The 23007-nt window shown below is 36.8% G+C and overlaps 2 protein-coding genes across 3 annotated transcripts; one reads left to right on the top strand and one right to left on the bottom strand.

The window, feature by feature from the left end:
* Positions 1-6524: 6524 nt before the first annotated feature.
* Positions 6525-11019, top strand: LOC110895090. 2 transcript variants are annotated; one of them, XM_022142373.2, is made up of 3 exons: positions 6525-6784; positions 6873-9817; positions 9914-10102. In XM_022142373.2, the coding sequence occupies exons 1-2, from the start codon at positions 6631-6633 to the stop codon at positions 7334-7336; spliced, it is 618 nt and encodes a 205-aa protein (XP_021998065.1). In that variant the 5' UTR covers positions 6525-6630; the 3' UTR covers positions 7337-9817; positions 9914-10102. The 2 variants fall into 2 exon arrangements, with proteins under 2 accessions (XP_021998065.1, XP_035836491.1); XM_035980598.1 differs by lacking the exon at positions 6525-6784 and adding an exon at positions 10507-11019 and having other exon boundaries at positions 7346-9817; positions 9914-9976.
* A 4366-nt stretch (positions 11020-15385) lies between these two features.
* Positions 15386-18848, bottom strand: LOC110895086 (protein FAR1-RELATED SEQUENCE 5-like). The gene is made up of 5 exons (XM_022142371.2): positions 18637-18848; positions 17535-18330; positions 17181-17439; positions 16330-16887; positions 15386-16171 (listed from the first exon to the last, which is right to left on the bottom strand). Exons 1-5 carry the CDS (start codon positions 18656-18658, stop codon positions 15542-15544), a joined length of 2265 nt encoding a protein of 754 aa, XP_021998063.2. The 5' UTR covers positions 18659-18848; the 3' UTR covers positions 15386-15541.
* Between the last annotated feature and the right edge of the window lie 4159 nt (positions 18849-23007).

Here is a 23007-nt window from a genome sequence, read left to right as displayed (position 1 = left end):
GAGAACCCAGGAAAGCCATGCGGGCCGCCTGGATGTATATAACAGCAACAACAGCTTTAACTTATGACAGAAATGGTCCCTGCAAGTCTTTAATGACATTTAAGGCACGTTCAAGGCCCGTTATCCTCATTTTAAGGTTCCACCATGATATTTAAATATAGGGGACCTGAAACATGTTCAAAAACATGTCGGACAACGGTTCGTTTGGCCGTATGGTCACGATTTGCGTCGAATTACGACGAAACACGGACGGATGCTAAAAACGAACCAAACGACGCGATGAAAGGGATTTTATCAAGGCGATCACTAAAATAAAATATTTTAGTGCTTACATAAAGTTTTGGGTGTCCGGGGATATTCAGAATGTGAGATATGCGCAAAAGTGCAAACTTGTGCACTTTTTGACACTTTTAGTCCCTGAATGACATAAAAGTTTATTTTTGCGTACCGAACACCTCTAGGCCTATATATAAGCTATAGAAATAATAATTAGGCCATGTTTAACTCATGGACACTTTCCGGAAGGTCCGATACCATACGAATCGACATACTTTTACAGTTTGACGCAAATAGTCCTTAAATTGCGTAAAGTAGCGCGAAATGCCGTTTGATGTTATTCAAGCCTTCCATGACCCATATTTATCCTTACCAAGCATATACTTAAATATTAATATGCTCTCGATCGCTTAGATGGTCACCGAAAGGCATAGATTCAAAAGTTGACGCTTTAGGCCCCTCTATTGCGCAAACTTGCGCATTACAACATTTAATAGCATTGAAGCCTCATCTAATCCATATTAGACATTCTTGAAAGTATTATTAAACATCACGATGCTTCAGGTTCGCTAAAAGGTCATTCAGAGGTGTAATTAAACATATTGACACTTTTAGCCCCTCTAACTTGCAAAGTTGCGCGTAACTTTACTTATAGGCATAAAAACCTTAGATGGCCATCATTTGGCATTCCCGAGAGTATAATTAAATATTATTAAGCTCCCGGCTTGTTAGAAGGTCACTCAGAGGTAAGAATTAACATGTTGACGCTTTTAATCCCTTTATTGCGCAAACTTTCAATTAATTACGCAAACGACTACACTTATTCATCAAGTGGCACATTTGGGAATATAAACATCGTGAGAGGTTATTTGGAACTTATTTTAGGTATGCTAACACTTCCAGTCCTTTTATTATCAAAGTTTTCGATTTTTCGAAAAATTAGTCCCTTAAATTCAACATCGGACTTTATTAGGGTTTATTACACGTGTCAATATATCATTGGACGTGATTTTACGAGGTGTTACAAGAAACCATCAGCCAACTCATGTGAAACAATGAACAAAAACAACCTGAACATGTATGACTGTTAAAACACAACACCAATAACATGATGATGGTTTGGCACAACCTCAGCATCTGTTGAAACACATAATTGGTAAAACACATTACAGTTAAAACACATCATTCAATAAGAAACTACAATAGAACACATAACTATTAAAACACATTACTTTTAAAACACAACATCCAATATGAAACATTAAAAAAAAAACTGACTTCAGCCTCACTCATGTGAAACAATGAACAGAAACAACCTGAACATGTATGACTGTTAAAACACATCACCAATAACATGATGATGGTTTGGCACAACCTCAGCATCTGTTGAAACACATAATTGGTAAAACACATAATTGGTAAGAAGCATTACATTTAAAACACATCATTCAATAAGAAACTACAAATAGAACACATAACAAGTAAAACACATTACTTTTAAAACACAACATACAATTTGGAACATTAAAAAAAATTGACTTCAGCCTCAATAACTGTTAAAACACAACACTATTTAAACACACCATTCAGAATGATTTATATAAGACGTTGACTACAACCTCAATATCTGTTACAACAGGTAACTTGTTAAACACAATAAGGTTAAAACACAAACAACCTGAATCTGTATGACTGTTAAAACACAGCACCAATAACAAGCGTGATGGTTTTGCTCGTAAAAAACAACTGTGGATTTTAACAATGTGACCTCTGCTGTTAAAACACAGCATCAAGATTAGAAAAACATCTGCAATCTTATATACTCACTAAACACTAAACCTTAACAACTCTGCTGTTAAAACACAGCATCAAGAACAATCTGACTATTTTGAATAAAGGTTATAATAAAACAAGACAAAAGGCTAAAAAAGTAACTGTAATTACCATCTCCACCATCAGCAAGGGTGTTCGAAGCCATGATTTTTCAGACTCAAAAAATATAGAATAAGAACCATGCTGGTGAATAATAGAATGATCGAATTATAATATATAGATGTGTGTTTCGTGTTCGTGGAATTTGGAATAGATTTGGATTCAAAAAAAACTACAATCCCGAATATCCTGCATACAAATCAGTTACAAAATACGAACATGCAAAAATATAGAAATTGAGATAATTACCAAAAATAAAAAAAATATATGCAATTACATGTTTGCCCTTCTATTTAAAATACATCCATGCCACATGTCACTATACTATTGCTTCCTAGACTTTCTAGGAAAATAGGACTTTCCACACAACTCCTACTCATAATAATATACTCAAATTAAGAAAAATAAAATGCTCATATATATAATGTACTTTTTTTTTCATATTAGCGTATATGGAAGTTATTATTACCTCTAAAAAGAGTGAGAGAAGTTGGTTTAAAAATCAATAATGTATGTTAAAGGGTTGTACTATATGTTCAAAATGTTGTAATTACTTAACTTCTTAAATTCATTATGTAAAATTACTTTTTTGTCCTCCTCATATGATGTAATTACTTAATGAAGCATATGATTATGGAAGCGTTGATTCTACCTAGAGATGCACAAAAAAAACCAGTTTTTAGATCAGAACCGAACACAAACTGAAATCGGTGTGACGGTGTACATTAGGGTTGAGCTAGGTAACAACTAGTACCGAAAATCCAAAAAAATGGACACGGGTACCGAAATATACTCGGTACGGACCGAGATCTGAAGGTAAAAACCGATATTGTACAACACCGGTACTGAAAACGCCAAATGTACCGAATCGGTACCAAAAATGTTTTGGTTCCATAAAAATCGGTTTGGAATTAGTTTTTTTTTTTGAACGGCCAACAGAATTAATACCGAGCACTCTCAGGGCACCCACTGGACAAACGGAGTACTCCGAGAGTAACCCGAGTCCACCACCAATTCCGGGGAAAACCCAGTAACCCACCCGCCTGTAGGCATGACGGTGAAATTACCAGTAAAACCCGTTTGGCTCAAGGATCCAACCCAGGTTTCCCTGGGTCTCCTATCATTGTCCACTAGTGCCTCACTCTGCACCAACCAGTAAAACCCGTTTGGTTCAAGGATCCAACCCAGGTTTCCCTGGATCTCCTATCATTGTCCACCAGTGCCTCACCTCTGCACCAAGTGGAAGTCGAACCTGTATCTCTCAAGAGAAATGCAACCCTTCCACCACTTGATCTAAAGATTATTGGCGGTTTGGAATTAGTTAAATTCGAAGCAAACCGATAAAAATCCTGGGCAAAGCTGATCAATAAAGTGACAAATTTTAAAACAACTAGGAATTAGTACCCGCCGCAATGCGGCGGGGTTCTTATATGCGAGCATCCGTCCTTGTCTTCTTCTCCAACCTTCCGACTCGTAGTTATCTCATCGCACCGGAAAAAAGCCGGATCTAAATGACACCAAAAGTGAGTTGTAAAGTTAAATCAAACATTAATTGTTACTCGACTCGTGTTATTTACTGTTTCACAAAGCCTCCCATAATTACAAAAACCCAGCCTTCAGACCACCACCGGACGCCCCGGTGACGGTAGCCACAACATAACCATGTTAGCACGCTTCCCATTTCTGCCCTTGGAATTGCTTTAGTTGCTTCATAACCATCCATCCTTGGCATCTGGTATCTCAAAAATATTAACCAAATACTATTTTTCAAGTTATCATAACAAAACATTCAAAGATATTGCATATGATGCTACAAACCTGACACTATTTTTCAAGTTCATCATAACAAAACATTCTAAGATATTGCATATGATGCTACATACCTGACATGTCACAAAATAAGACCACCTAGAGCACCATTTCACGCAAACACCATTTGAAATACCTTGTGAAAAAATCTAGCCTATGAATATATTCTCTGCTAAAACTATAAATGTTTTCACTTTGATATATTTGAAGGTCTAATGCATTGGTAGATTCTGAAGCTTGACTGACCAATCAGAGAGCACATTTGTACAAATTTCAAGGGCTTAAAACATGCAATCCTAAATCTTTGTTATGACACTTTATCCTCAATGAAACTGTTTCCCTCTAAAATATTACATAATTTCCATAACCACTTTATCATCTGTACTTCTAAAAAGAACCCTAAAACAAAAACCAATCTTTTAATAACAGAGGTCACTCATCACTGTGCAATCGTGCTACGTCGGCGACCACTACATACACCTTGACTCGGTCATCACGTGAACTGCCACAAACAAATTATAGAGGTCTAGAGGTCTACATTCTGGAAGTTTGGAATCATCAAAGTTAGCTCATCCCTTCACACACATACACACACACCCTGAAACACAAACCAGTTCACATACACACTTATTCAAAACCACATTAAAATCAAGCACATACCACCTTAAGCGACAGCTCAGTGTAAGCTTCCTGAATGCGTTACCGCCGCCTGAGATGTGGTTGTGACTGCTCAAAATGACCAACATAAACAACATACCAAATGGTGTATGCATCATAGATAGAACATCAAGCAGATAACAATAAACCGACCACAATTCTAAATGCAACCAGCTAATCAACCATGTAATTCCACAAAAAAAAAATTATTAAATCAGTAACAAAATATAACCAGAAAAAATAAAACCCTAACCACATAATAAAAAAATAGCCTGCTCAACTCTTAATAATAACAAGTTAACCTACAAAAAACAACAGCAATCAAATTGATGGCAAAATCTAAAACATCAAAACGATAAAAACAAAATCCCTTCAAACTTACAATGGTAATTAGAATCCGGAACAGCCACAACTTCAACACAAAAAACCAGCAGCCAAGAGAGCAAGAATATAGCACATGCAACTACTGGACCTAAATCGAGAAATGCAAGCATCATATAAGGAAATTAGAGTACTAACTGAGTAAAATGGAAACATACCTTCGTACAGGAAACCAAATTATCCATGGAAATGTGAACCCGGTCACCAGTATCAGGGTTCAGATCCACCGGAGTCTTGACCGGAGAACAGAGAGGGTCGTCGGAACCCTAAGCGCCGCCGTGAAACAGATACACTGGACTGACTTTGACAGAACACCACCATCTCCCTGTCGACAGAGACCGACTCCACCCTTGGACTCCCAATACTCCGATTTGAGTATTGGAGTTGTTCGGGGTTCATTGTAAAAGATGGTACAGAGGACAATGAGGAAGGAGACGATTGCTATGAGTGGAAGTTGGGTTTCCTTCTTTTTCCATCTCAGAATCATTCTAGAGAGAGGGGGAAGAGAGAAGAGAGATGGAGATGATCGGTGAAGATGAAGATGGAGATGTCTTGTTGTTGAGAAGAGAAGTAAGAGATAAGTAAGCAAAAGTCAAAAATCTAAGTTTTTTTTTTAACACTCCCCATGCCCATGTTACAACCCATATATGCACCAAGTTGTTGCTTCTTAATATATGGAATAATTTAAAAGTCATTGTGATATTGATTTTTATTGACGAAGAGAAGTGATTTATGGGTTAAATACGGCTCTACTCCTACCCTACATTCCACGGATTCATGGAATGTAGGGTAGGAGTAGAGCCGTATTTTTTTTTTTTTTTTTTTTTTTTTTTTTTCGTTTCAAAAAAAAAAATACGGCTCTACTCCTACCCTACATTCCATGAATCCGTGGAAAGGAAAAGTTCCTTCCAAGCCCACGCGCAATGGAATATTACCTAGTTGGTACCAAGGACCCCACCCATCAACCACCCTATTTAATTTTCGAATTTTATGGAAGTATATTCCTTTTTCAGCAAATTTAATTACATATATGTTTTATCAATTATATCGACATATTATTGCAATAAACATAAAGTTAGATAGCCATAGATTAAGGGTAAACGTACAAAACAAGTATTAAAGTTCATGTTTGTTATATTTGCTTTTCTTTTTTGAAAGGCTCATGTTATATTTACTCGAGGTACACAATTTATTTAATCAATAAGATGTGTTTTATAAATGGAACAATAATTTCAAAGTTTTCAAGTGTACCGTCATTTCAATATTTTAAGTCATATAAAATACAACCATAGGTTATAAGTATTGTTATATAGCCTATAATGCTTAGTATTTTTAAATAATAAAAAATATAATTCCTTGCACAAAAATTACAAACTTGATGATCTTTACCCCAGTCATCAAGTGAATTTAAAATTATTTACCGTTTGTTGGTTTGAACTAACAAAACACGTCTCTCGAGAAAACTCTATAAATACCACGACCATGGCACCATGCTTAGGCTTGAAGAAGAAGCACACACAACACAATACACACCTTCTTTCTTCTTCAACCTTCTACCTTCTCTTTTAAATCACCATGGCACTTAACACACATAATTCCACCACCACTACAATCAAATTCCTCTGCAGTTACGGCGGCAAAATCCTCCCTCGTTATCCCGACGGCAAGCTCCGCTACCACGGCGGTCAAACTCGCGTCCTCGCCGTTCACCGCTCCATCTCTTTCTCCGGTCAGTTACTTACTTTCATTTCTTCTTCAATTTTGTTTATGTTTTACCAATTCAAACTGAATTTGAAATCTGGATCTGAAATTGACAGAATTACTGGTGAAACTCGGTGAATTGTGTGGAACCTCTGCAACTTTACGTTGTCAATTGCCGACTGAAGACCTAGATGCACTCGTATCCATCACCTCCGATGAAGATCTCGTTAACCTAATCGAAGAATACGATCATCAATCCACTCGTCAATCAAAATCTCTCAAAATCAGAGCATTTTTATCACCTCCGAAGAGATCATCTCCGTCACCGTCACCGTCACCGTCACGTTCCACCGCCTCTGGATCTTCTTCCTCCATCAGCACCACCACACACGACGCCGGATCTCCGAAATCTCCTCTCTCCTCCGCCGCGAGATCTCCGGATGCCGCCGGAAACCGATGTATCTATCATGTTTCAAAGCCGCCGGTTCCGTACAACAGATCAGCCGGAAAGATGACGTGTTATGCGTACGGAAACCCTAGCCGGAGTTATCTTGTGCACCACGGCAACTATTGGCAATAACCGTTCTAGATCTGGCAGTTATTTTGAACGATTATCAGATGATTTAAATCTATACAATTATAAAGTCTAAATTAAGCGATAATATAAATTAAATTTCAATAAAAAATATATAAATCGTTGAATCATATAATCTTTGGACTTTGAATCGTATAAGATTTAGATCAATGTTGATTATTCAGTCCAAATTTTGTTCAATGATGAGTTAATTTGACCGGTAAGTTTTCAGTGATCGCCGTTCGTTGTATATCCGTTCCGTTTGTCGTATTCCGGTGGCCATTATTAATCGTTATCCTCTGACGTCACCGTCGTAACTGATTTTGTCTGATTCGTCTTCTTCTTTTGGCGATTTCACTTTTAATTTATTGTTTTGGAATTATAGATACTTGACTGACTATTTTTGTAATTTGTGCTGCAGGTGTAGAGCCATACCTTGGGGATAGAATTGCGAGAGTGACACTTTGATCATAATCTAGAACTAGAACTAGGTGGATTCATCCTATGCGTCGCCGTGGATACAGTGGCGAAACTTGAGATTTTCGAATCTGGGGATTGAAAACGTACACAGGGGATTGAAAACGTACACATCCAAAAATTTCTATAAAACGAGGGTCGAAAACGTATATACCAAAAAATTCTATATGAAAACTATATACTCTCCACTACTAAGCAAAAGTTTTGGGGGGTCGGCCGCCCCCTCCCGCCCCCACTATCCTACACCGCAAAGAAAATTCAATCGATATTGGTTTGTTTCATATCGTTAGGATACTGACACGTATCGGGAAAGAAAACTCGAAGAATAAAGAAAAAACATAAAAAAAAAATGATACAAAGCAAAGGAAAAACACAATATATTTATTAAAGTTTAATGACTATATGTATACGTTAACTGTATTAAAGTTTAAGAACACAATTGTAAATTATTAAAGCTGAAGGTGGTAATTAGGGCTGCAAACGAACCGAACGAACACGAACACGGCCTTGTTCGTGTTCGTTTGTTAAGGATTTCATGTGTACACGAACAGTTCACGAACACTTACCGAACGGGATTTTTTGTTCGTGTTCGTTTGTTAAGGAAATGAACTTGTTCGTGTTCGTTTGTGTTCGTTTGTTAATTTAGGTACCGAACACAAACGAACGTTCATGAACGCACACAGACGCAAACGAACACAAACAAACGTTAATGAACATAAACAAACACAAACGAACATATATTTACCTTCGAAGATGATCATAACAAAAAAAAAAAAAAAAAAAAAACACTAAGTAGATCCACCCAAAATATACCAAGCTAATTATCCAAACTTGAGTAGCTTAATATATAGTTTTTATAAACATAACTAACACAAAGTAGTCTCTCAATACTTCATCTTAAACTTCAAGTCTCCATTTAATCCACCAAACTAACCTTGAGATCGTCTATAACCAAAATAAACTTGAATTAATCCAACCATCATCAAGTAAGCTCAACACATATGACATAAACAAATGATAGAATATAAGTTGGGCCATACAATATAATATAATATAAGTTGGGTAATAAAAAAAATAAAATAATATATATATATATATGTATATATTTCTATACACAAACGAACACGAACATAAACAAACGAACACAAACGAACGTAAACGAACACGTTACCGAACGTTCACGAACACAATTGAACGAACATGGCCTTTGTTCATGTTTGTTCATTTAACTAAACGAACGAAATTTTTTGTTCGTGTTCGTTCATTTATTAAACGAACGAACACAAACGAACTTCCCGCCGAACGGTTCATGAACTGTTCGCTGAAAGTTCAGTTCGTTTGCAGCCCTAGTGGTAATGAAACATAATAGAACCACACGCGCTAAACTTTGAACTCCCAAGGAACAAACATCGCAACACTTCCATTTTTCACTTTTTGTGATTAAACCCCATTTCCAATGTTATGCATATTGAGCAGCCGTTCACCTCCACAAATCACAACAGCAAGCTGCCATTATCCATCACTAAATAAACAATATATCTGCCACCTCCAGAAATCTATTAATCCTTTCGGTTAAAAGAATTAATTGGTGTCGGTTTGTTTCGTATCGTTACGGTATTGATACATGTTATAGCAAATGAAAAAGGACGCTAAAAAGATAAACTCATAACATAACAAAAAATATATATATATATAGGGGGCGGTTCCCCTAAGAAGCCTATTTTGCCTAAGTTGCCTAAGAAGCAATCTACACCATTTGTTTAAACAACCAATGGACCAGATTAGATCCCTAATATTAAACTAGATAAATAAACAAAATACAACGCGCGGGGGTATTTTCGCCATAAACAAACAAATAGTACTGGCAGTTATCAACGATTCAAAAAAACTTCTTCTTCACTCTCTCTCAAAACTTCCCAATCGCTAACAAACTTCACCTAAAATCGACAATCAGAGAGACGAAAATCGAACAAACAACAACAAAAACAGCATCAACGATGGATTCAGAGAGTACGTTCCATTTTTTTTTTTTTTTGCATTTTGGTGTATTCGTTTCAATTTTGTACGGTTTTTCTAAGTTTCTTCGAAATCAAATCGATTACACAGGTTCTAAGAGATCTACAAGAAGCCAGAAGCATAAAGAAACAAAACATGATGACGATTTCGAAGGTTTGTTAAGGATCTGTAAACGAACAGATTTCTAGGGTTTTAATATGTCTAAACTGATTCATGTTCTGCATTTTATTAAACAGATCGATCGTTGTGTTTTTTATGAAATAATGCTGGTTTATTTTTTGTGCTGGTTTATTTTCTGTGCTGGTTTAACCTATGTGCTAGTTTAGTGATTTAGAAATATCTAGCACAAAGTTGTGGTTGGTTTTCTGGTTTTGAAATCGGTGCTGGTTTAACTTCCGTGCTAGTTTAGTGTTTTTTAAGAAACTAGCACAAAGTTCTAGTTGGTTTACCGTCTGTGCTAGTTTATTGATTTAGAAGAAACCAGCACAAAGGGTTTAGTGTTTTCTAGTAAACTAGCACAAATTCTAGTTGGTTTACCGTCTGTGCTACTTTAGTGTTTTATAAGAAACTAGCACAAGTGCTACTTTAGTGTTCCAAATCTGTGCTGGTTTACCGACTGTGCTACTTTTAAATTCAGGAGATAAGTAATATAAGTTTCAGTTGTTTTTTGTGTGTGAAAACAGAGCTGTACAATCCCAAACCACTACAAATTGTACAACCAGGAGAACCAATCCCTACTTTTGATAATGAAACTTTGCATCCCATTCCACTAAAAGTTGTAAGACCAACAAAAAAGGAATATTATATGAGTCCGAAATTTTGGAATGAAGTAGCAATCTGGTGGCCAAGCTATACCAATCATCCTACTTCTGGTGGTGAACCTTCAGATCCCATAAAAGAAGAGATTGATGAGAAACCTGAAATCTCAGTTGTACAACCCAAAAAAGAAGAAGATGATGAAAAACAAAAGATCCCAATCCTACAACCTAAACATGAAGAAGATGAGGAAAAACCTATAATCTCAGTCAAGAATTTTGGAAGGAAGTAGCAATCTAGCCAGCTCCTGCTATGATCATCATGTTTATGTTGTTTGTTTTAGTTTTCTAATGTTATCAATGCTGTTATGTATTATGATCATGTTTTTCTGAACCTTATGTAACAATGATGTTTTGAATTATAAAAATCATGGTTTATTATGTATTAAATGATCAAAATGGTACTGGTTATTGTTTTTTTAATATATAGTACACTTTATAACTTGTGCTGGTTACTATGTTTCTTCTGAAATTACTTGCAGGCTCATCAGACAGTGACTTCGAACACCCGGAAAAGAAACAAAAAACAGCACTAAAAGCTGTTGCCACAAACCCTGAACCTATACGATCAACACTTTTCAAGGAATTTGATAAGAAAAAAAGAATTAGAATCAGGAACAGCCCAAAAAACCTTGCTGAATTCATGCAAGTGTTATCTGACGAACAGAAAGCAGAAGTAGATAACATGGGATTTGAAAGCATGAAGAACTTTGATATAACAAATATACCAACTGATCTGGGATACTGGCTCACTAACAATTATGAACCTACAATCAACACACTGAATCTAGGTACACATAATGTAGTGATAACACCTAACCTTGTACAAGAAGTTCTTGGCATACCAATGGGTAAAGTGAAGGTTACGGAGTTGAGTAAACCAAAAATGAGTGATCCAGTTGTTGCAGAGTTTAGAAATCAATTTGAAATTGATGATGAACTGCCAAAAATGCATCATATTATTCATGTTGTGGAAGAACAGAAGGAGAGTGGAAGGCTATTTCAACTGAACTTTCTTGTAATGTTCAACTCAATAATGGCAGAGCTCACACACGGTGGCAACGTCAACATGAAATTCCTTACAACATTGCAACCTGATGTAGATATTAAGGATGTTGACTGGTGCAGCTACGTGATCGACTGCTTGAACAGAAAGACAACAAGCTGGTTCCAATCTAAAGCAGCACATTACATCGGGCCGATAACATTTCTAGTGGTATGTTGTAGTTATCTAAAAATGATCTATATTTATTGTTTTTTATCAAACATAATAACAAAAACTAACTTGTAAATCAATCAGTTGGTTTATGCTCATGATACATACCAAAGAACAAATCCAAAACAGAAGATGATACCAGCTGTAATGTATCATAAAAATGATACAATTAAAAAGCTTGGTCCGGTGGTGGAAAGCAATAAAAGAAAGAGAAGTGAAAATGTGGTGAAGAGTAAGAAGAAAACAAGTTTGAAACCAGCACAGAAACTCGCCTTGACAACACAAACACCTACTCAAATGGTGGTGAAGAGTAAGAAGAAAACAAGTTTGAAAGCAGCAACAACTGGTGAAACAGAAGAAAATGAAAAACGAAAGAATTTGAAGGTAAAACTGAAGATGAAGAAAAAAGCACCAGCTGAACAACCTCTATCCACATATCAAGAAATCTCGAAGGAAACTGATGAAGCTAGAAATCGTTACTTTAGTGACTTCCCAGAATCTCTAAACATTACACAAAGTTTGGACATTCCACAATCCCAGGAAAAACTCTCACAAATTCCACCTACAAATCCAACAAGTGGAGTGGTAAATTCTATTTTATTGTGTTTATCTGTAGTATTACTGAAAAAATGTGCTACTTTTATGACATTTGTTGAAAAATTATGCTGATTTATATGCTAAAGTGTGCTGGTTTAAATGGATTGTAAAACTGTGCTAGTTTGAAATGTGCTACTTTATAAAAAGAATGTGCTGGTTATCTTTTCAGGAATGGAATGTTAAATTGTGCTAGTTTAATGGAATGTTAAATTGTGCTAGTTTATATGCTAAAGTGTGCTGGTTTAAATGGATTGTAAAACTGTGCTAGTTTGAAATGTGCTACTTTATAAAAAGAATGTGCTGGTTATCTTTTCAGGAATGGAATGTTAAATTGTGCTAGTTTAATGGAATGTTAAATTGTGCTAGTTTATATGCTAAAGTGTGCTGGTTTAAATGGATTGTAAAACTGTGCTAGTTTGAAATGTGCTACTTTTACAATTTGTGCTGGTTATCTTTTCAGGAATGGATTTGTCTGATAAAAACCAAAACAAAAGAGCTGGACATGCATGTCAAAGAAACACACGAAATGATTACAAAATGTTTAACAAAGTACAGAGGTGATGAGGTTGTGGATGCTGTGGATGAGTGGAGAAAAAGATTGGTAGTATATGGTGAAAAGTACAATTTCGAGAAGCAAGAATCAGAAGCAGGGAATGAAGAAAAGAAAAAAGGAGGAAGTGGAGAGAAGACAGAAGGAGGGAATGAAAAGGAAGAAGGAAATGAAGTTAAACTTACCCAATCACAAAAAAAAATGGTGGTCTCACAATTTGATTCAACTCCTTTCAGAGTCACCAGTTCAATGTGGCCAGAGGTTATAAAAGAAATAGAAAAGGCAGAACAAGTAGCAAGCAGCAAAAAAGATGGTGCTGATCATGGAGTTGGTGGTGAAGAAGAAAAGGATGCAGGTGGAGAAAAGGCTAAAGATGGTAAACCTGATGGGGAAACAACAAAGAAAGGAGGTGAAGATGCTAATGAACCACCAAAGGGAGAAAGTGACACTGCTGGTCAACCAGCAAAGAAAGAAGGAAATGAGGCTGCTGGTCAACCAGCACGGCAAGGAGAGGTTTTTAAAACACCAGAAAAGGAACCCAAAAAAGACAGTGAAAAACAAGAATTCATAGGTGAAGACCTAAATGCCGGAGTCCAGAAGAAAAGCAAACGTACAACTCACCCTGCCGAACCTTTATGTTCACCATATATGCAGCGAGTTGTACAAATAAAAACAAAAACTGAAAAAATTGAAGTAAGGATAGCCGAATGGATGTTCTCGACAGTTGACGACCCCTGGTAAGTATAAAAACCAACAAAATCTTAATTGGATAAAAATAAGTATTTAAACTAATGTGTATTACAACAATGCAGGGTGTTTATATTTGAGACAGCATTTAACACAAACCTTTCAAGGGTATGTCTGGAGTCGCTTCACCCGAACTTATACATACATGTCCAAGTCCTAACAGCTTGGTCATTGGTACTAAACAGTGAAGAGGTCTACAGAAGCAAAGGTTCGCCGGCAAGAGTTTTCTGCCCATGCAACATGCTGGTATGTTTTCTAATATGTGCTGGTTTTAATAACAGATTAGAAAAAGCGCATTTAACAAAATGTGCTGGATTATTACACATTGTGCTGGTTTTGAAAAATTAATGTTTTATTAATATATGAAATGCTATTATTGTGCTGGTTCATAACACATTGTGCTGGTGCTGGTTTATAACACATTGTGCTGGGTTCTGTGCAGGGAGAAAACAACTTCAAACCAAAACTGAAGAAAGAGACCTGCGCACAAAATTTCAGCGAAAACATTGCCGCGACATTGATGACTACCGAGTTTGGAACTCTTAGGAAAGTGGACATGTTGTTCATTCCAATACTACAACACAAGCACTACTACATTGTATGTTTTGATTTCAAGGGAGAAGCCATCAAGATTATAGACAACATGAAAGGGAAAGCAAAAGCACAAAAAATGGCACGTGCTAAAAGAGTGGTAATATATTGATGCCCATTAATTCTGTGCTGTTTATTTTAATTATATTTGTGATGCTTAGGGATTTTGATTTTGAAAAATTTTCAAATTACAGAAAGAAATTGTATGTGATTACCTTGAAGTTGAATACCCAACAATGCACAAAAAGATGTCGCCCTTGGAACCAGAAATAATGAACATGTCGTGGCAAACGGAAAAGAACTTTGTAGATTGTGGTGTCTTTGCAATGAGACACATGGAGACATACACAGGGAATCATGTGAGCAAGAAGGAATGGGATAGTGGGCTGTCGAAAGAGTCACCGGAACAAGAAAAAGAGTTGGTTGAACTGAGATACAAGTATTTAAGCAAAATACTTTTATCCGACATCAACTTAGCGAAAGGTGAAATGATGGAACTGTTAGAGAAGTATGAGAAGATGGAGCCTGAAAAGAAAGAGGAATGCAAGAAAAATGCGGAAACGAAAATCAATGACAGACTGAACCAGAAATATTGATTGTGTTGGTTGAACAATATAACATTAGTTTGGTAGTTGTCTGTAGTATTTTGTGCTGGTTTAACAATTAATATGGTGCTGGTTTAACAATTACATTGTACTGCTTTAACAGTTATATTAGGAAAGTTAATTTTATGCTGGTTTTACAATTAATATTGTGCTGGTTTCACTATGACAATTTTGTGCTGGTTTAACAATTACATTGTACTGCTTTAACAGTTATATTAGGAAAGTTAATTTTATGCTGGTTTTACAATTAATATTTGTGCTGGTTTCACTATGACAATATGTGATGGTTTCATAGAAGAAGTTTAAAATTGTGCTGGTTTTATAATTGTGCTGGTTTTAAAGAACAGAGTTTAATTATAAAACCAGCACAATTTTATACTTCTTCTATGAAATTGTGCTGGTTTTATAATTCTTGACAAATGTATTTACAAAATCAACAAAAACTAATAATGTGCTGGTTGAATGTTGTAAACATAATAAGAATACAAGAAATCCAAACTGAAATGAAAAAAATAACAAATCCAAATATCATAGAAGAAGTTTAAAATTGTGCTGGTTTCATACAATTAATATTGTGCTGGTTTCCAACACACACAACTAACTGCTCTTCTGGGAATCAGCAACAGTAGTCTTCATCTTACAAGTCCGACTATTATGTCCATGACCTCCACATTTCAAACAACCTCTAGTTTTAGTTTTCTTTGATATTCTTGAAGATGATACCTCACGAAAAGACTTTAAGCGTTTGTTTGAACCACACCCCTTGTTTCTAATACCACTAGGTGGAAGAATGGTAGCAGAAGACGATGAACATGGCTGATCAGCATGAAGAATATTAGCTAATCTTGCATTCTTGTCAAATGATTCTGCAGGAAGGTCAGCAGAATCAACCTTCAACTTCGACTCGATCACTTGGTCTCTATACGACGATAACAGGTCAATATTTGTAACAAGACGGTTAACAATATGTTCAGTTGCAGTCATTATCTCACGCACAATGCTGGAAGCACGTTCAACTTGATTACCAGCAGCATTTTGATCAAAACTCGAAACTTTTGTCTTTTTTGGAACAACATCTCTTGTCCAACGCCCCATAACATATTTTTTAGGGAACTCCTTTATACCACAAAGACGAAGAACACAAAAGGCATGCCTACATAGCAAACCATACTGCTCATATCGGTTGCAGCTGCATTTAATTACCATATCCTTAGGAGTAAAAAGAACCTACACAAATAACAAATGCTTATATTGTGCTAGTTTATAACAAAAGTGTGCTGGTTTATATATGTAAAATTCTAATTGTAAATATAAATCACTGTGCTACTTAAAAGGTATTGTAAAAAGCAGAACATGTTTGTGCTACTAAAGGTATAAATAAATACCTCATGAAGGCCAGGAAGATTGACCTGTAGAATATAAAACTTAATTGAATCACCAACTTCTTCTTCACGCCTGCACATACAATTCTTGCAAGCAAGTCGAATTTCTTCTTGAACATCAAAAAATATCCCCCGAGTATAAATCTTTGCAGCTTCCAGTTCCAATTCATAATTGGTTTTCATGCGAGGTTGTGTGTATCTGGTATCATGATCACGTTTGCTGCGCTTAAACCTCTGAGATTCCATTGCAGTATCAAAATGGCTCAAAAACTCAACTAATGACAATTTTGTGTTGGTTAATTGACCAAAAAAATGATTTTCACTCTCAGACCTAGATGTTGTACGCATAAGACCGGACATATGTTCATGACGATAGTATGCTGGAATCCAATCTGATCTCAAGTTGTACATATCAGACAGCCAGCTGTTACTAGTAAGGTTGTACTTAATCATTAAATCACACCATTGTGTCTCAAACTGTGCTGGTTCAAGAGCATCAGTCCATACAACATCACATATATCATCTTTAAAAACCTCATCTTGTGATAGCTCAGTACCAACCTATAACAAAAAAAAAAAATTAGTATATTAAAACAGCAAACAAATCCTAAAATGTGCTGGTTTATATGTTAAAGTGTGCTAGTTGATGTATAAACTTAAACTATGATGCTTAAACTATGATGCTTAAACTATGGTTTAAAGAAAGTGTGCTGGTTTAATAGTGTGCTGAGTTATATGCCAAAGTGTGCTGGTTTAAAAGTGTGCTGGTTTATATGCTAAAGTGTGATGGTTTAAATGGATGTTTAAAGTGTGCTGGTTTATATGCTAAAAGTGTGCTGGTTTAAGAAAGTTACCTTTTCAGAAACTTTGATCATTATATGCCACATACACAAACGATGTCTGGTATCTGGGAAAACATCTCGGATGGCAATTTTCATTGCAGCGTCCTGATCAGTCACAACCACCTTAGGTGCAACACCAAAAGCCTTCAAAAAACTTTGAAGAAGCCATTTATATGATTCAGCAGTTTCAGATGCTAACAAAGAACCAGCAAACGTGACATTGTGATGATGATTATCGATTCCAGTGAACGGAACAAATACCAAGTCATACCTAAAAATTGAATTGATTATATTACAACTGCTTGCTGAATTGTGCTAGTTTAATAAAAATATGAATAAATGATCTACAAAAAGTGAATAAAATACCTGTTCGTACGGAACGTAGCATCAAAAGACATAACATCCCCAAAGACCTCATAATTCAGTTTCATTTCTTCATCAGCCCAAAATAATCCAGCAAGAGCACCTTTTTCATCACAATAAAATTCACAAGAAAAATTCGGCAAAAACTGCTTCTTATTCATAAGACGTTGGACAGCCATATCCACATCAAACTCTCCAATGAACAAATTAATATCTCTTTTAAAATTTTTACAATCAGTAGACGTCACTCCAACCTTATCAAATCCACCACGAATCTTTCTCATAAGGTTGAATGCCCTAACTGGACCAATATTCATCTCAGAAAAATCAGAAAGCAGTTGCTCTTCAGTGAATGTCAACTTTCTAGACGAAGCTAAAAGATGATAATCCTCTTCATCAACAAAAGAATGATTATGCTCCTCAAATACATGAGAAATTCTATAAGTATTTTTTGGAGTTAAAGCCAAACGGATGTGTGCCTTACATCCGGTACGTTTAGAAGGTCTCCTCCTTCGGTCATTTAACTTTTTATCAGCACCAACACTGTCATTTACCGTGTCAACAGCACAGGATGTCGCTGAACCCTCTTTCGCACAAACAAAGTACTTTCTAATCACAACACCATTTTTTGAAGATTGAGTATGCTTTCGACCCTCAAACCCAGATAACTTAGCATACTTCTTATAGAAATTAAAGGCAGAATCAATTGACTGGAAATGCATACCAACGACAGGTTTGGAAGAATCTGGAACAATAGGAGTATAATACTGATTACCAGTAGTTGGACAGATACGAACTCCTGAACAAATAAAAAAACCAGAACAAAAAAAAGATATCAGCACAAACTTTACAATAAACCAGCACAAAAAACAAGCACAACTTTACCAGATAAACTAGCACAAAATAAAGATATCAGCACAACCTTACAAACCTACACTTTAAAATATGATGTAATATAAAAAAACCAGCACAACTTCAAAAACCAGCACAACTTCAAAAAACAAGCACAACTTCAGAACTACACTTTTAAATAAAAACTAGCACAACTTAGATCAAAACTAAAAACCTAAAAAGTAGATGAAATTAAAACTAGAAGGTATTTTACCATCGACAGTAGTAGACATCATTAAAATAGAGGAGGATAAATCAGCAATTCAATGAATGAACAGAGGAGCTAGGGTTCCACCAAATAGATGAAAACGATGAACGATTCAGCAGGATTGATCTCAATCTCGCAGGTACCGGCAAATCGATGAAAACGATCAACGATTCAGCAGGATTGAGATTGAGATTTGCGATTGATTTAGATGAAAACGATCTCGATGAAGCTCAATGAATGGATGAAGGAATGAAAATCGTGTGATTAAACTAAGTACAGATCTGTTTGAAATTTGCATTTTCCAATATTACCCTTTCATCTAAATTAATGAGATTGCCACATGTAAGCTCAAGATTGCTTCTTAGGAAACTTAGGGAAGATTAAATTCTTAGTTGAACCTCTACCTATATATATATATTTATTAGTGAGTATATAGTAAGTTTTTTAAAGTTTAAGGGCAGAATTGTAAATTATTAAAGCTGAAGGTGTTATTGAAACATTTGTATAAAAAAAAAACAACAATGGAATCGAACACGCTAAACCTCAAATCGGCGCCCAACTCCCTTGAACTCCAAACAAACAACCTCCACAACACACTTTTTTCTTTCTTTTTTTTATTGTGATTTGAGCATGAAGAAACACCAAGTTAATCTGGCGATTAGCTTGTGGTTTGTGTTTCGTCCAAATAAGCTTAATCTTTTTCTGAACTCGATGAACAACTTTGTCGATCCTACAAAACAATCAACACCCCGTGAAGCTCGTTACAAGAAGGAGAATAGGGGGTTCTCCTTGTAACCACCCTCCGGCGTTAGAATAAGAACTTGTTTTGAGGATAAAAGTGTGTGTATTAAGTGAGAGAGCAAGAGAGCGATCCTTAAACATGGAGGTGAAATCCTCTATTTATAGCCGAGGTGATTTGTGAAGGAGATGGGCTGATGGAGCTTGGGCCTGAGATCGAAAACAAGGAATATTCATTCTACCTCCTCTATCACGACCGTTAGTGATACCAGGCGAGAGGGTAGTTGGCACATGCTGAATGGATCCACGTGTCTTGACGGTTGTCCTTGTTGTCTGGTCTGTCATAAGTAGTTAAGTGGAGATCATGGAGCAGTGGTCGGCGCAAGCTGATTGGTGCCACGTGTGTGTCCTTGTGTACTTCTTGTCTCCTACACGATTCCTCATCGTGCAACACAATAGAATACAGCCTGTTGAGCGCCTATTGGTTCACTGCTCTGCCACTCGTACTTTCTGTACAGTCCGATGTCACCCTGCGCTTCTTGCCCCTGCGCGACTTGGATACACTCGTGTAGTCGGCGCGAGGTCAAGGAAACTAGGTCTTATGTTAAAGAAACTAAGTGTCATAATTGATTCTATCTTTGATTTTGACCTCGCGCGCGGCTGGGAGCATGCTCCCGTATTCGACGCAAGGTCGAGGAAGTCAACACTTTGGCTTACTTTGAGTATGGTCTCGCGTGCAACCTGAGGTTAACTCGTATGGCCCGTGCAAGATTTGGGACCATACCCAGCTCTGGAATAGAAATAAAAATTAAGTGTCGGCGCTTTGAGTCTGATGTCCAGGAAATCAGCGTGTGTGCTAGAAAGCTGGCGCGCGTGCATGATGTTTTGCAGCTTACACGTCGCAGCTATATAGCTTCCTATCGAAGTTATCTCTCTTTTTTGCGTGACAAAACTTCGAAATTTGAAAAGAGCATCTTTTGCCAGGTTGGTGGCGAAAACGACGGTTGAAGTGTCTGCTAACACAGTGACGAGCATGGTGTCACTGTGTCAGGTCTGCCGTTTCGTCTTGTGTCAAGAGAGTGAGACTCACGCGCGCGTGATAACCGTCACTCTGGTTTCCCCGCCTGACGTGTCAAGCAATGGTTGGGCACGCGCTGCAAGTTGTTCGGCACGGTTACCCATCGCATTAAATGCGATGGGTATAAATAGATGAAGAGGCAAAGCTGAATTCACGTTTCCTTCAAATTCTCTCTCTCTCTTTTCCTTTGTATCTTCAAATCTTCATCAGATTCTTGAAGATCTTCAAGTGTTCTTCATCTTTTCTCCAAATTTTCTTCAAATTCTTCATTTTTTTTACCAGATTTTCTTCAAGATCTTCTGTCATTATGTCTTAGAGTACATAAGAGGTTGTGGTGGTTGAAAGGACCAGTGGTGGAATGCCACCATTGAAGTGGGAGGAAGGGCTCTTCGAGCAAGTGGTCCGGGACACCAGTTTTTCGACAAGTGGAATGCTCGTTATCCGGCCAAGGGCCAAACCGCCGTCGATGCACCGCCGGGTTACATTACATTGTTCGCCGACTTTTTTTTGGAGACGGTAACTTCCGGTTACCCACTACTCATTTCTTTAGGTCTATCCTGTCCCACTACCATTTTCACGTCTCCCAACTGAGTCCGTTGGGCGTGGTTCAGATTCGTCATTTAGAGTTTTGCTACCGTTCGCAGGGAGTCGAACGACCGTTGATAGATTTATGGCTTATTATCAGTTGCAGTGCAACTTGGGATTTTATTCTTTTGCCACGCGCGACTCGAAGAAACTGCTTATCAACCCTCCTAAGAGCTATTACGACTGGAAGGGCAAGTTTTTCTACATACGCTAGGAGGTAATCCTGATTGCCATGGAGTTTCGTGACCATGCTTCTATCCCAAAGGAAGATATGAATGTGCCCAAGGGTGAAGGTTGGTATAAGGGATTGCCCACGCTTCCCAATCAGGCCTTTGGCGAACATGTGCTTGCCACGGCTGGTATGAGCGACAAGTGGCCACATGATAGTCCAGAAGTACATGTGTTAATCATGGACGGCGCATGTAATCCTTAACTCTCTGTTTTTCTGTTAAGTTTATTGATCGTGTGCGCGGCTATACATATTTTTACAATGAAATTACACACGATTTGGTTTTAAATTTATAAAAGTGATTATTACTTTTACATCAAAACACACACGAAAGAGGCACCCCGTCATATATGTAGTAAAGTATCGGTAAGAACCAAGTATCGATCCACGGAAATGGGCGGAGAAATAATACTAGACCTTTGCCACTAAATTACCGGTAAAAACATAAGTTGTTTTGGTTTTAATTAAACTAAAGTAAGCGTAAACAAATATTTATAAAACATAGTAGATTATATATAAATAGCCTTGCTTAATACACAACCAAAGCATGTCAACTAAGTCGGTTTTGGCACTAGAAGCATTCGGTCAATTTTCCATTTTGAGACAATTAGTATCCGTTTCGGGAATCCTAACATGACAATCATTCGGAAAGTTAAAACGATAAACACACTTTAACCACCTAAAATTGTTCTTTAACGTGCAATTGATAAATGTCTACAAAAATCTCCTAAAAATAAGTTAGTCATCCGTTAGGAGTTTTCTAACCTCACTTAATCAAGGAAAGCGACACCGATAAACACAATGCATCCACCGAGACAAGCATAAACTAGATTAAATCACAACCGAGTTCATTTTACAAATCTTGCACATAAATTCACCAAGATAGCAATTTTGGCCGAAACTACTAACTAAGCTAACAAATCATGGCAAGAATTCATAACCACACCATCTAACCCGTTAGAGTCCTTCCGTGAGGGCAAGCTTTCTTGATTAACAATAATTACGTTTTATTAAACCACTAACCATTTCTAGTATCATGGTGCCCACATTTTAACCGAGTTAAGCTAGTTAACCAAATTAAAAGTTTACTAATACATGATTAATTAAGCTTCATTTTTCAACTATCTTAACTAACCAAGCACCAATCATCCAACACAATTACTTATAATCAAGAAATCAATATCAATAACAAGGTTGCAAACTAATCATCAAAGATAATCATAGAAAATACGTCAAAATGTCATTACAAACAAAGATAAACATACTAATGGTTATAATCACGCAAGGGATTGTTGTGTTTTTGCCCTAAGGCTACAATAATACATAAATATTAATCTAAATGCTTGAAACATTAACAAAATTGTGTAAAGATTAGAAAACCAAACCATAAACAAGCACAAGATTAAGAATCTGGAAGATAACGAAGCTTATCGGCACAATGTGGCTTGAATCCGGGTGAAAGCAGAAGCATCCGGAGCCTGAAAATCGCCAGAATCGCTCCCAAAATGTCCAGAGTTACGAACAGAATGTTTCTGTTCTGTTTTTATGTTTTTTCGATGTCGCACGGTCGTGCACGGATCGCACGACCGTGCACTTTAAGCAATTATTGGTGGTGGTCCACCATACTGCATGACGTCATCAGATCGTTGACCAGATTCGATATCGCACGACCGTTCTTCATATGGCACGGTCGTTCATTACCGAGGTCTTGTTGCACGCCTGGTCGCACTGGTCGTTCAGTTCCGAG

This window comes from Helianthus annuus, chromosome 12, assembly GCF_002127325.2.
Source record: "Helianthus annuus cultivar XRQ/B chromosome 12, HanXRQr2.0-SUNRISE, whole genome shotgun sequence".
Classification (NCBI taxonomy): domain Eukaryota; kingdom Viridiplantae; phylum Streptophyta; class Magnoliopsida; order Asterales; family Asteraceae; genus Helianthus; species Helianthus annuus.
This window is presented reverse-complemented; position numbering and strand designations above follow the sequence as displayed.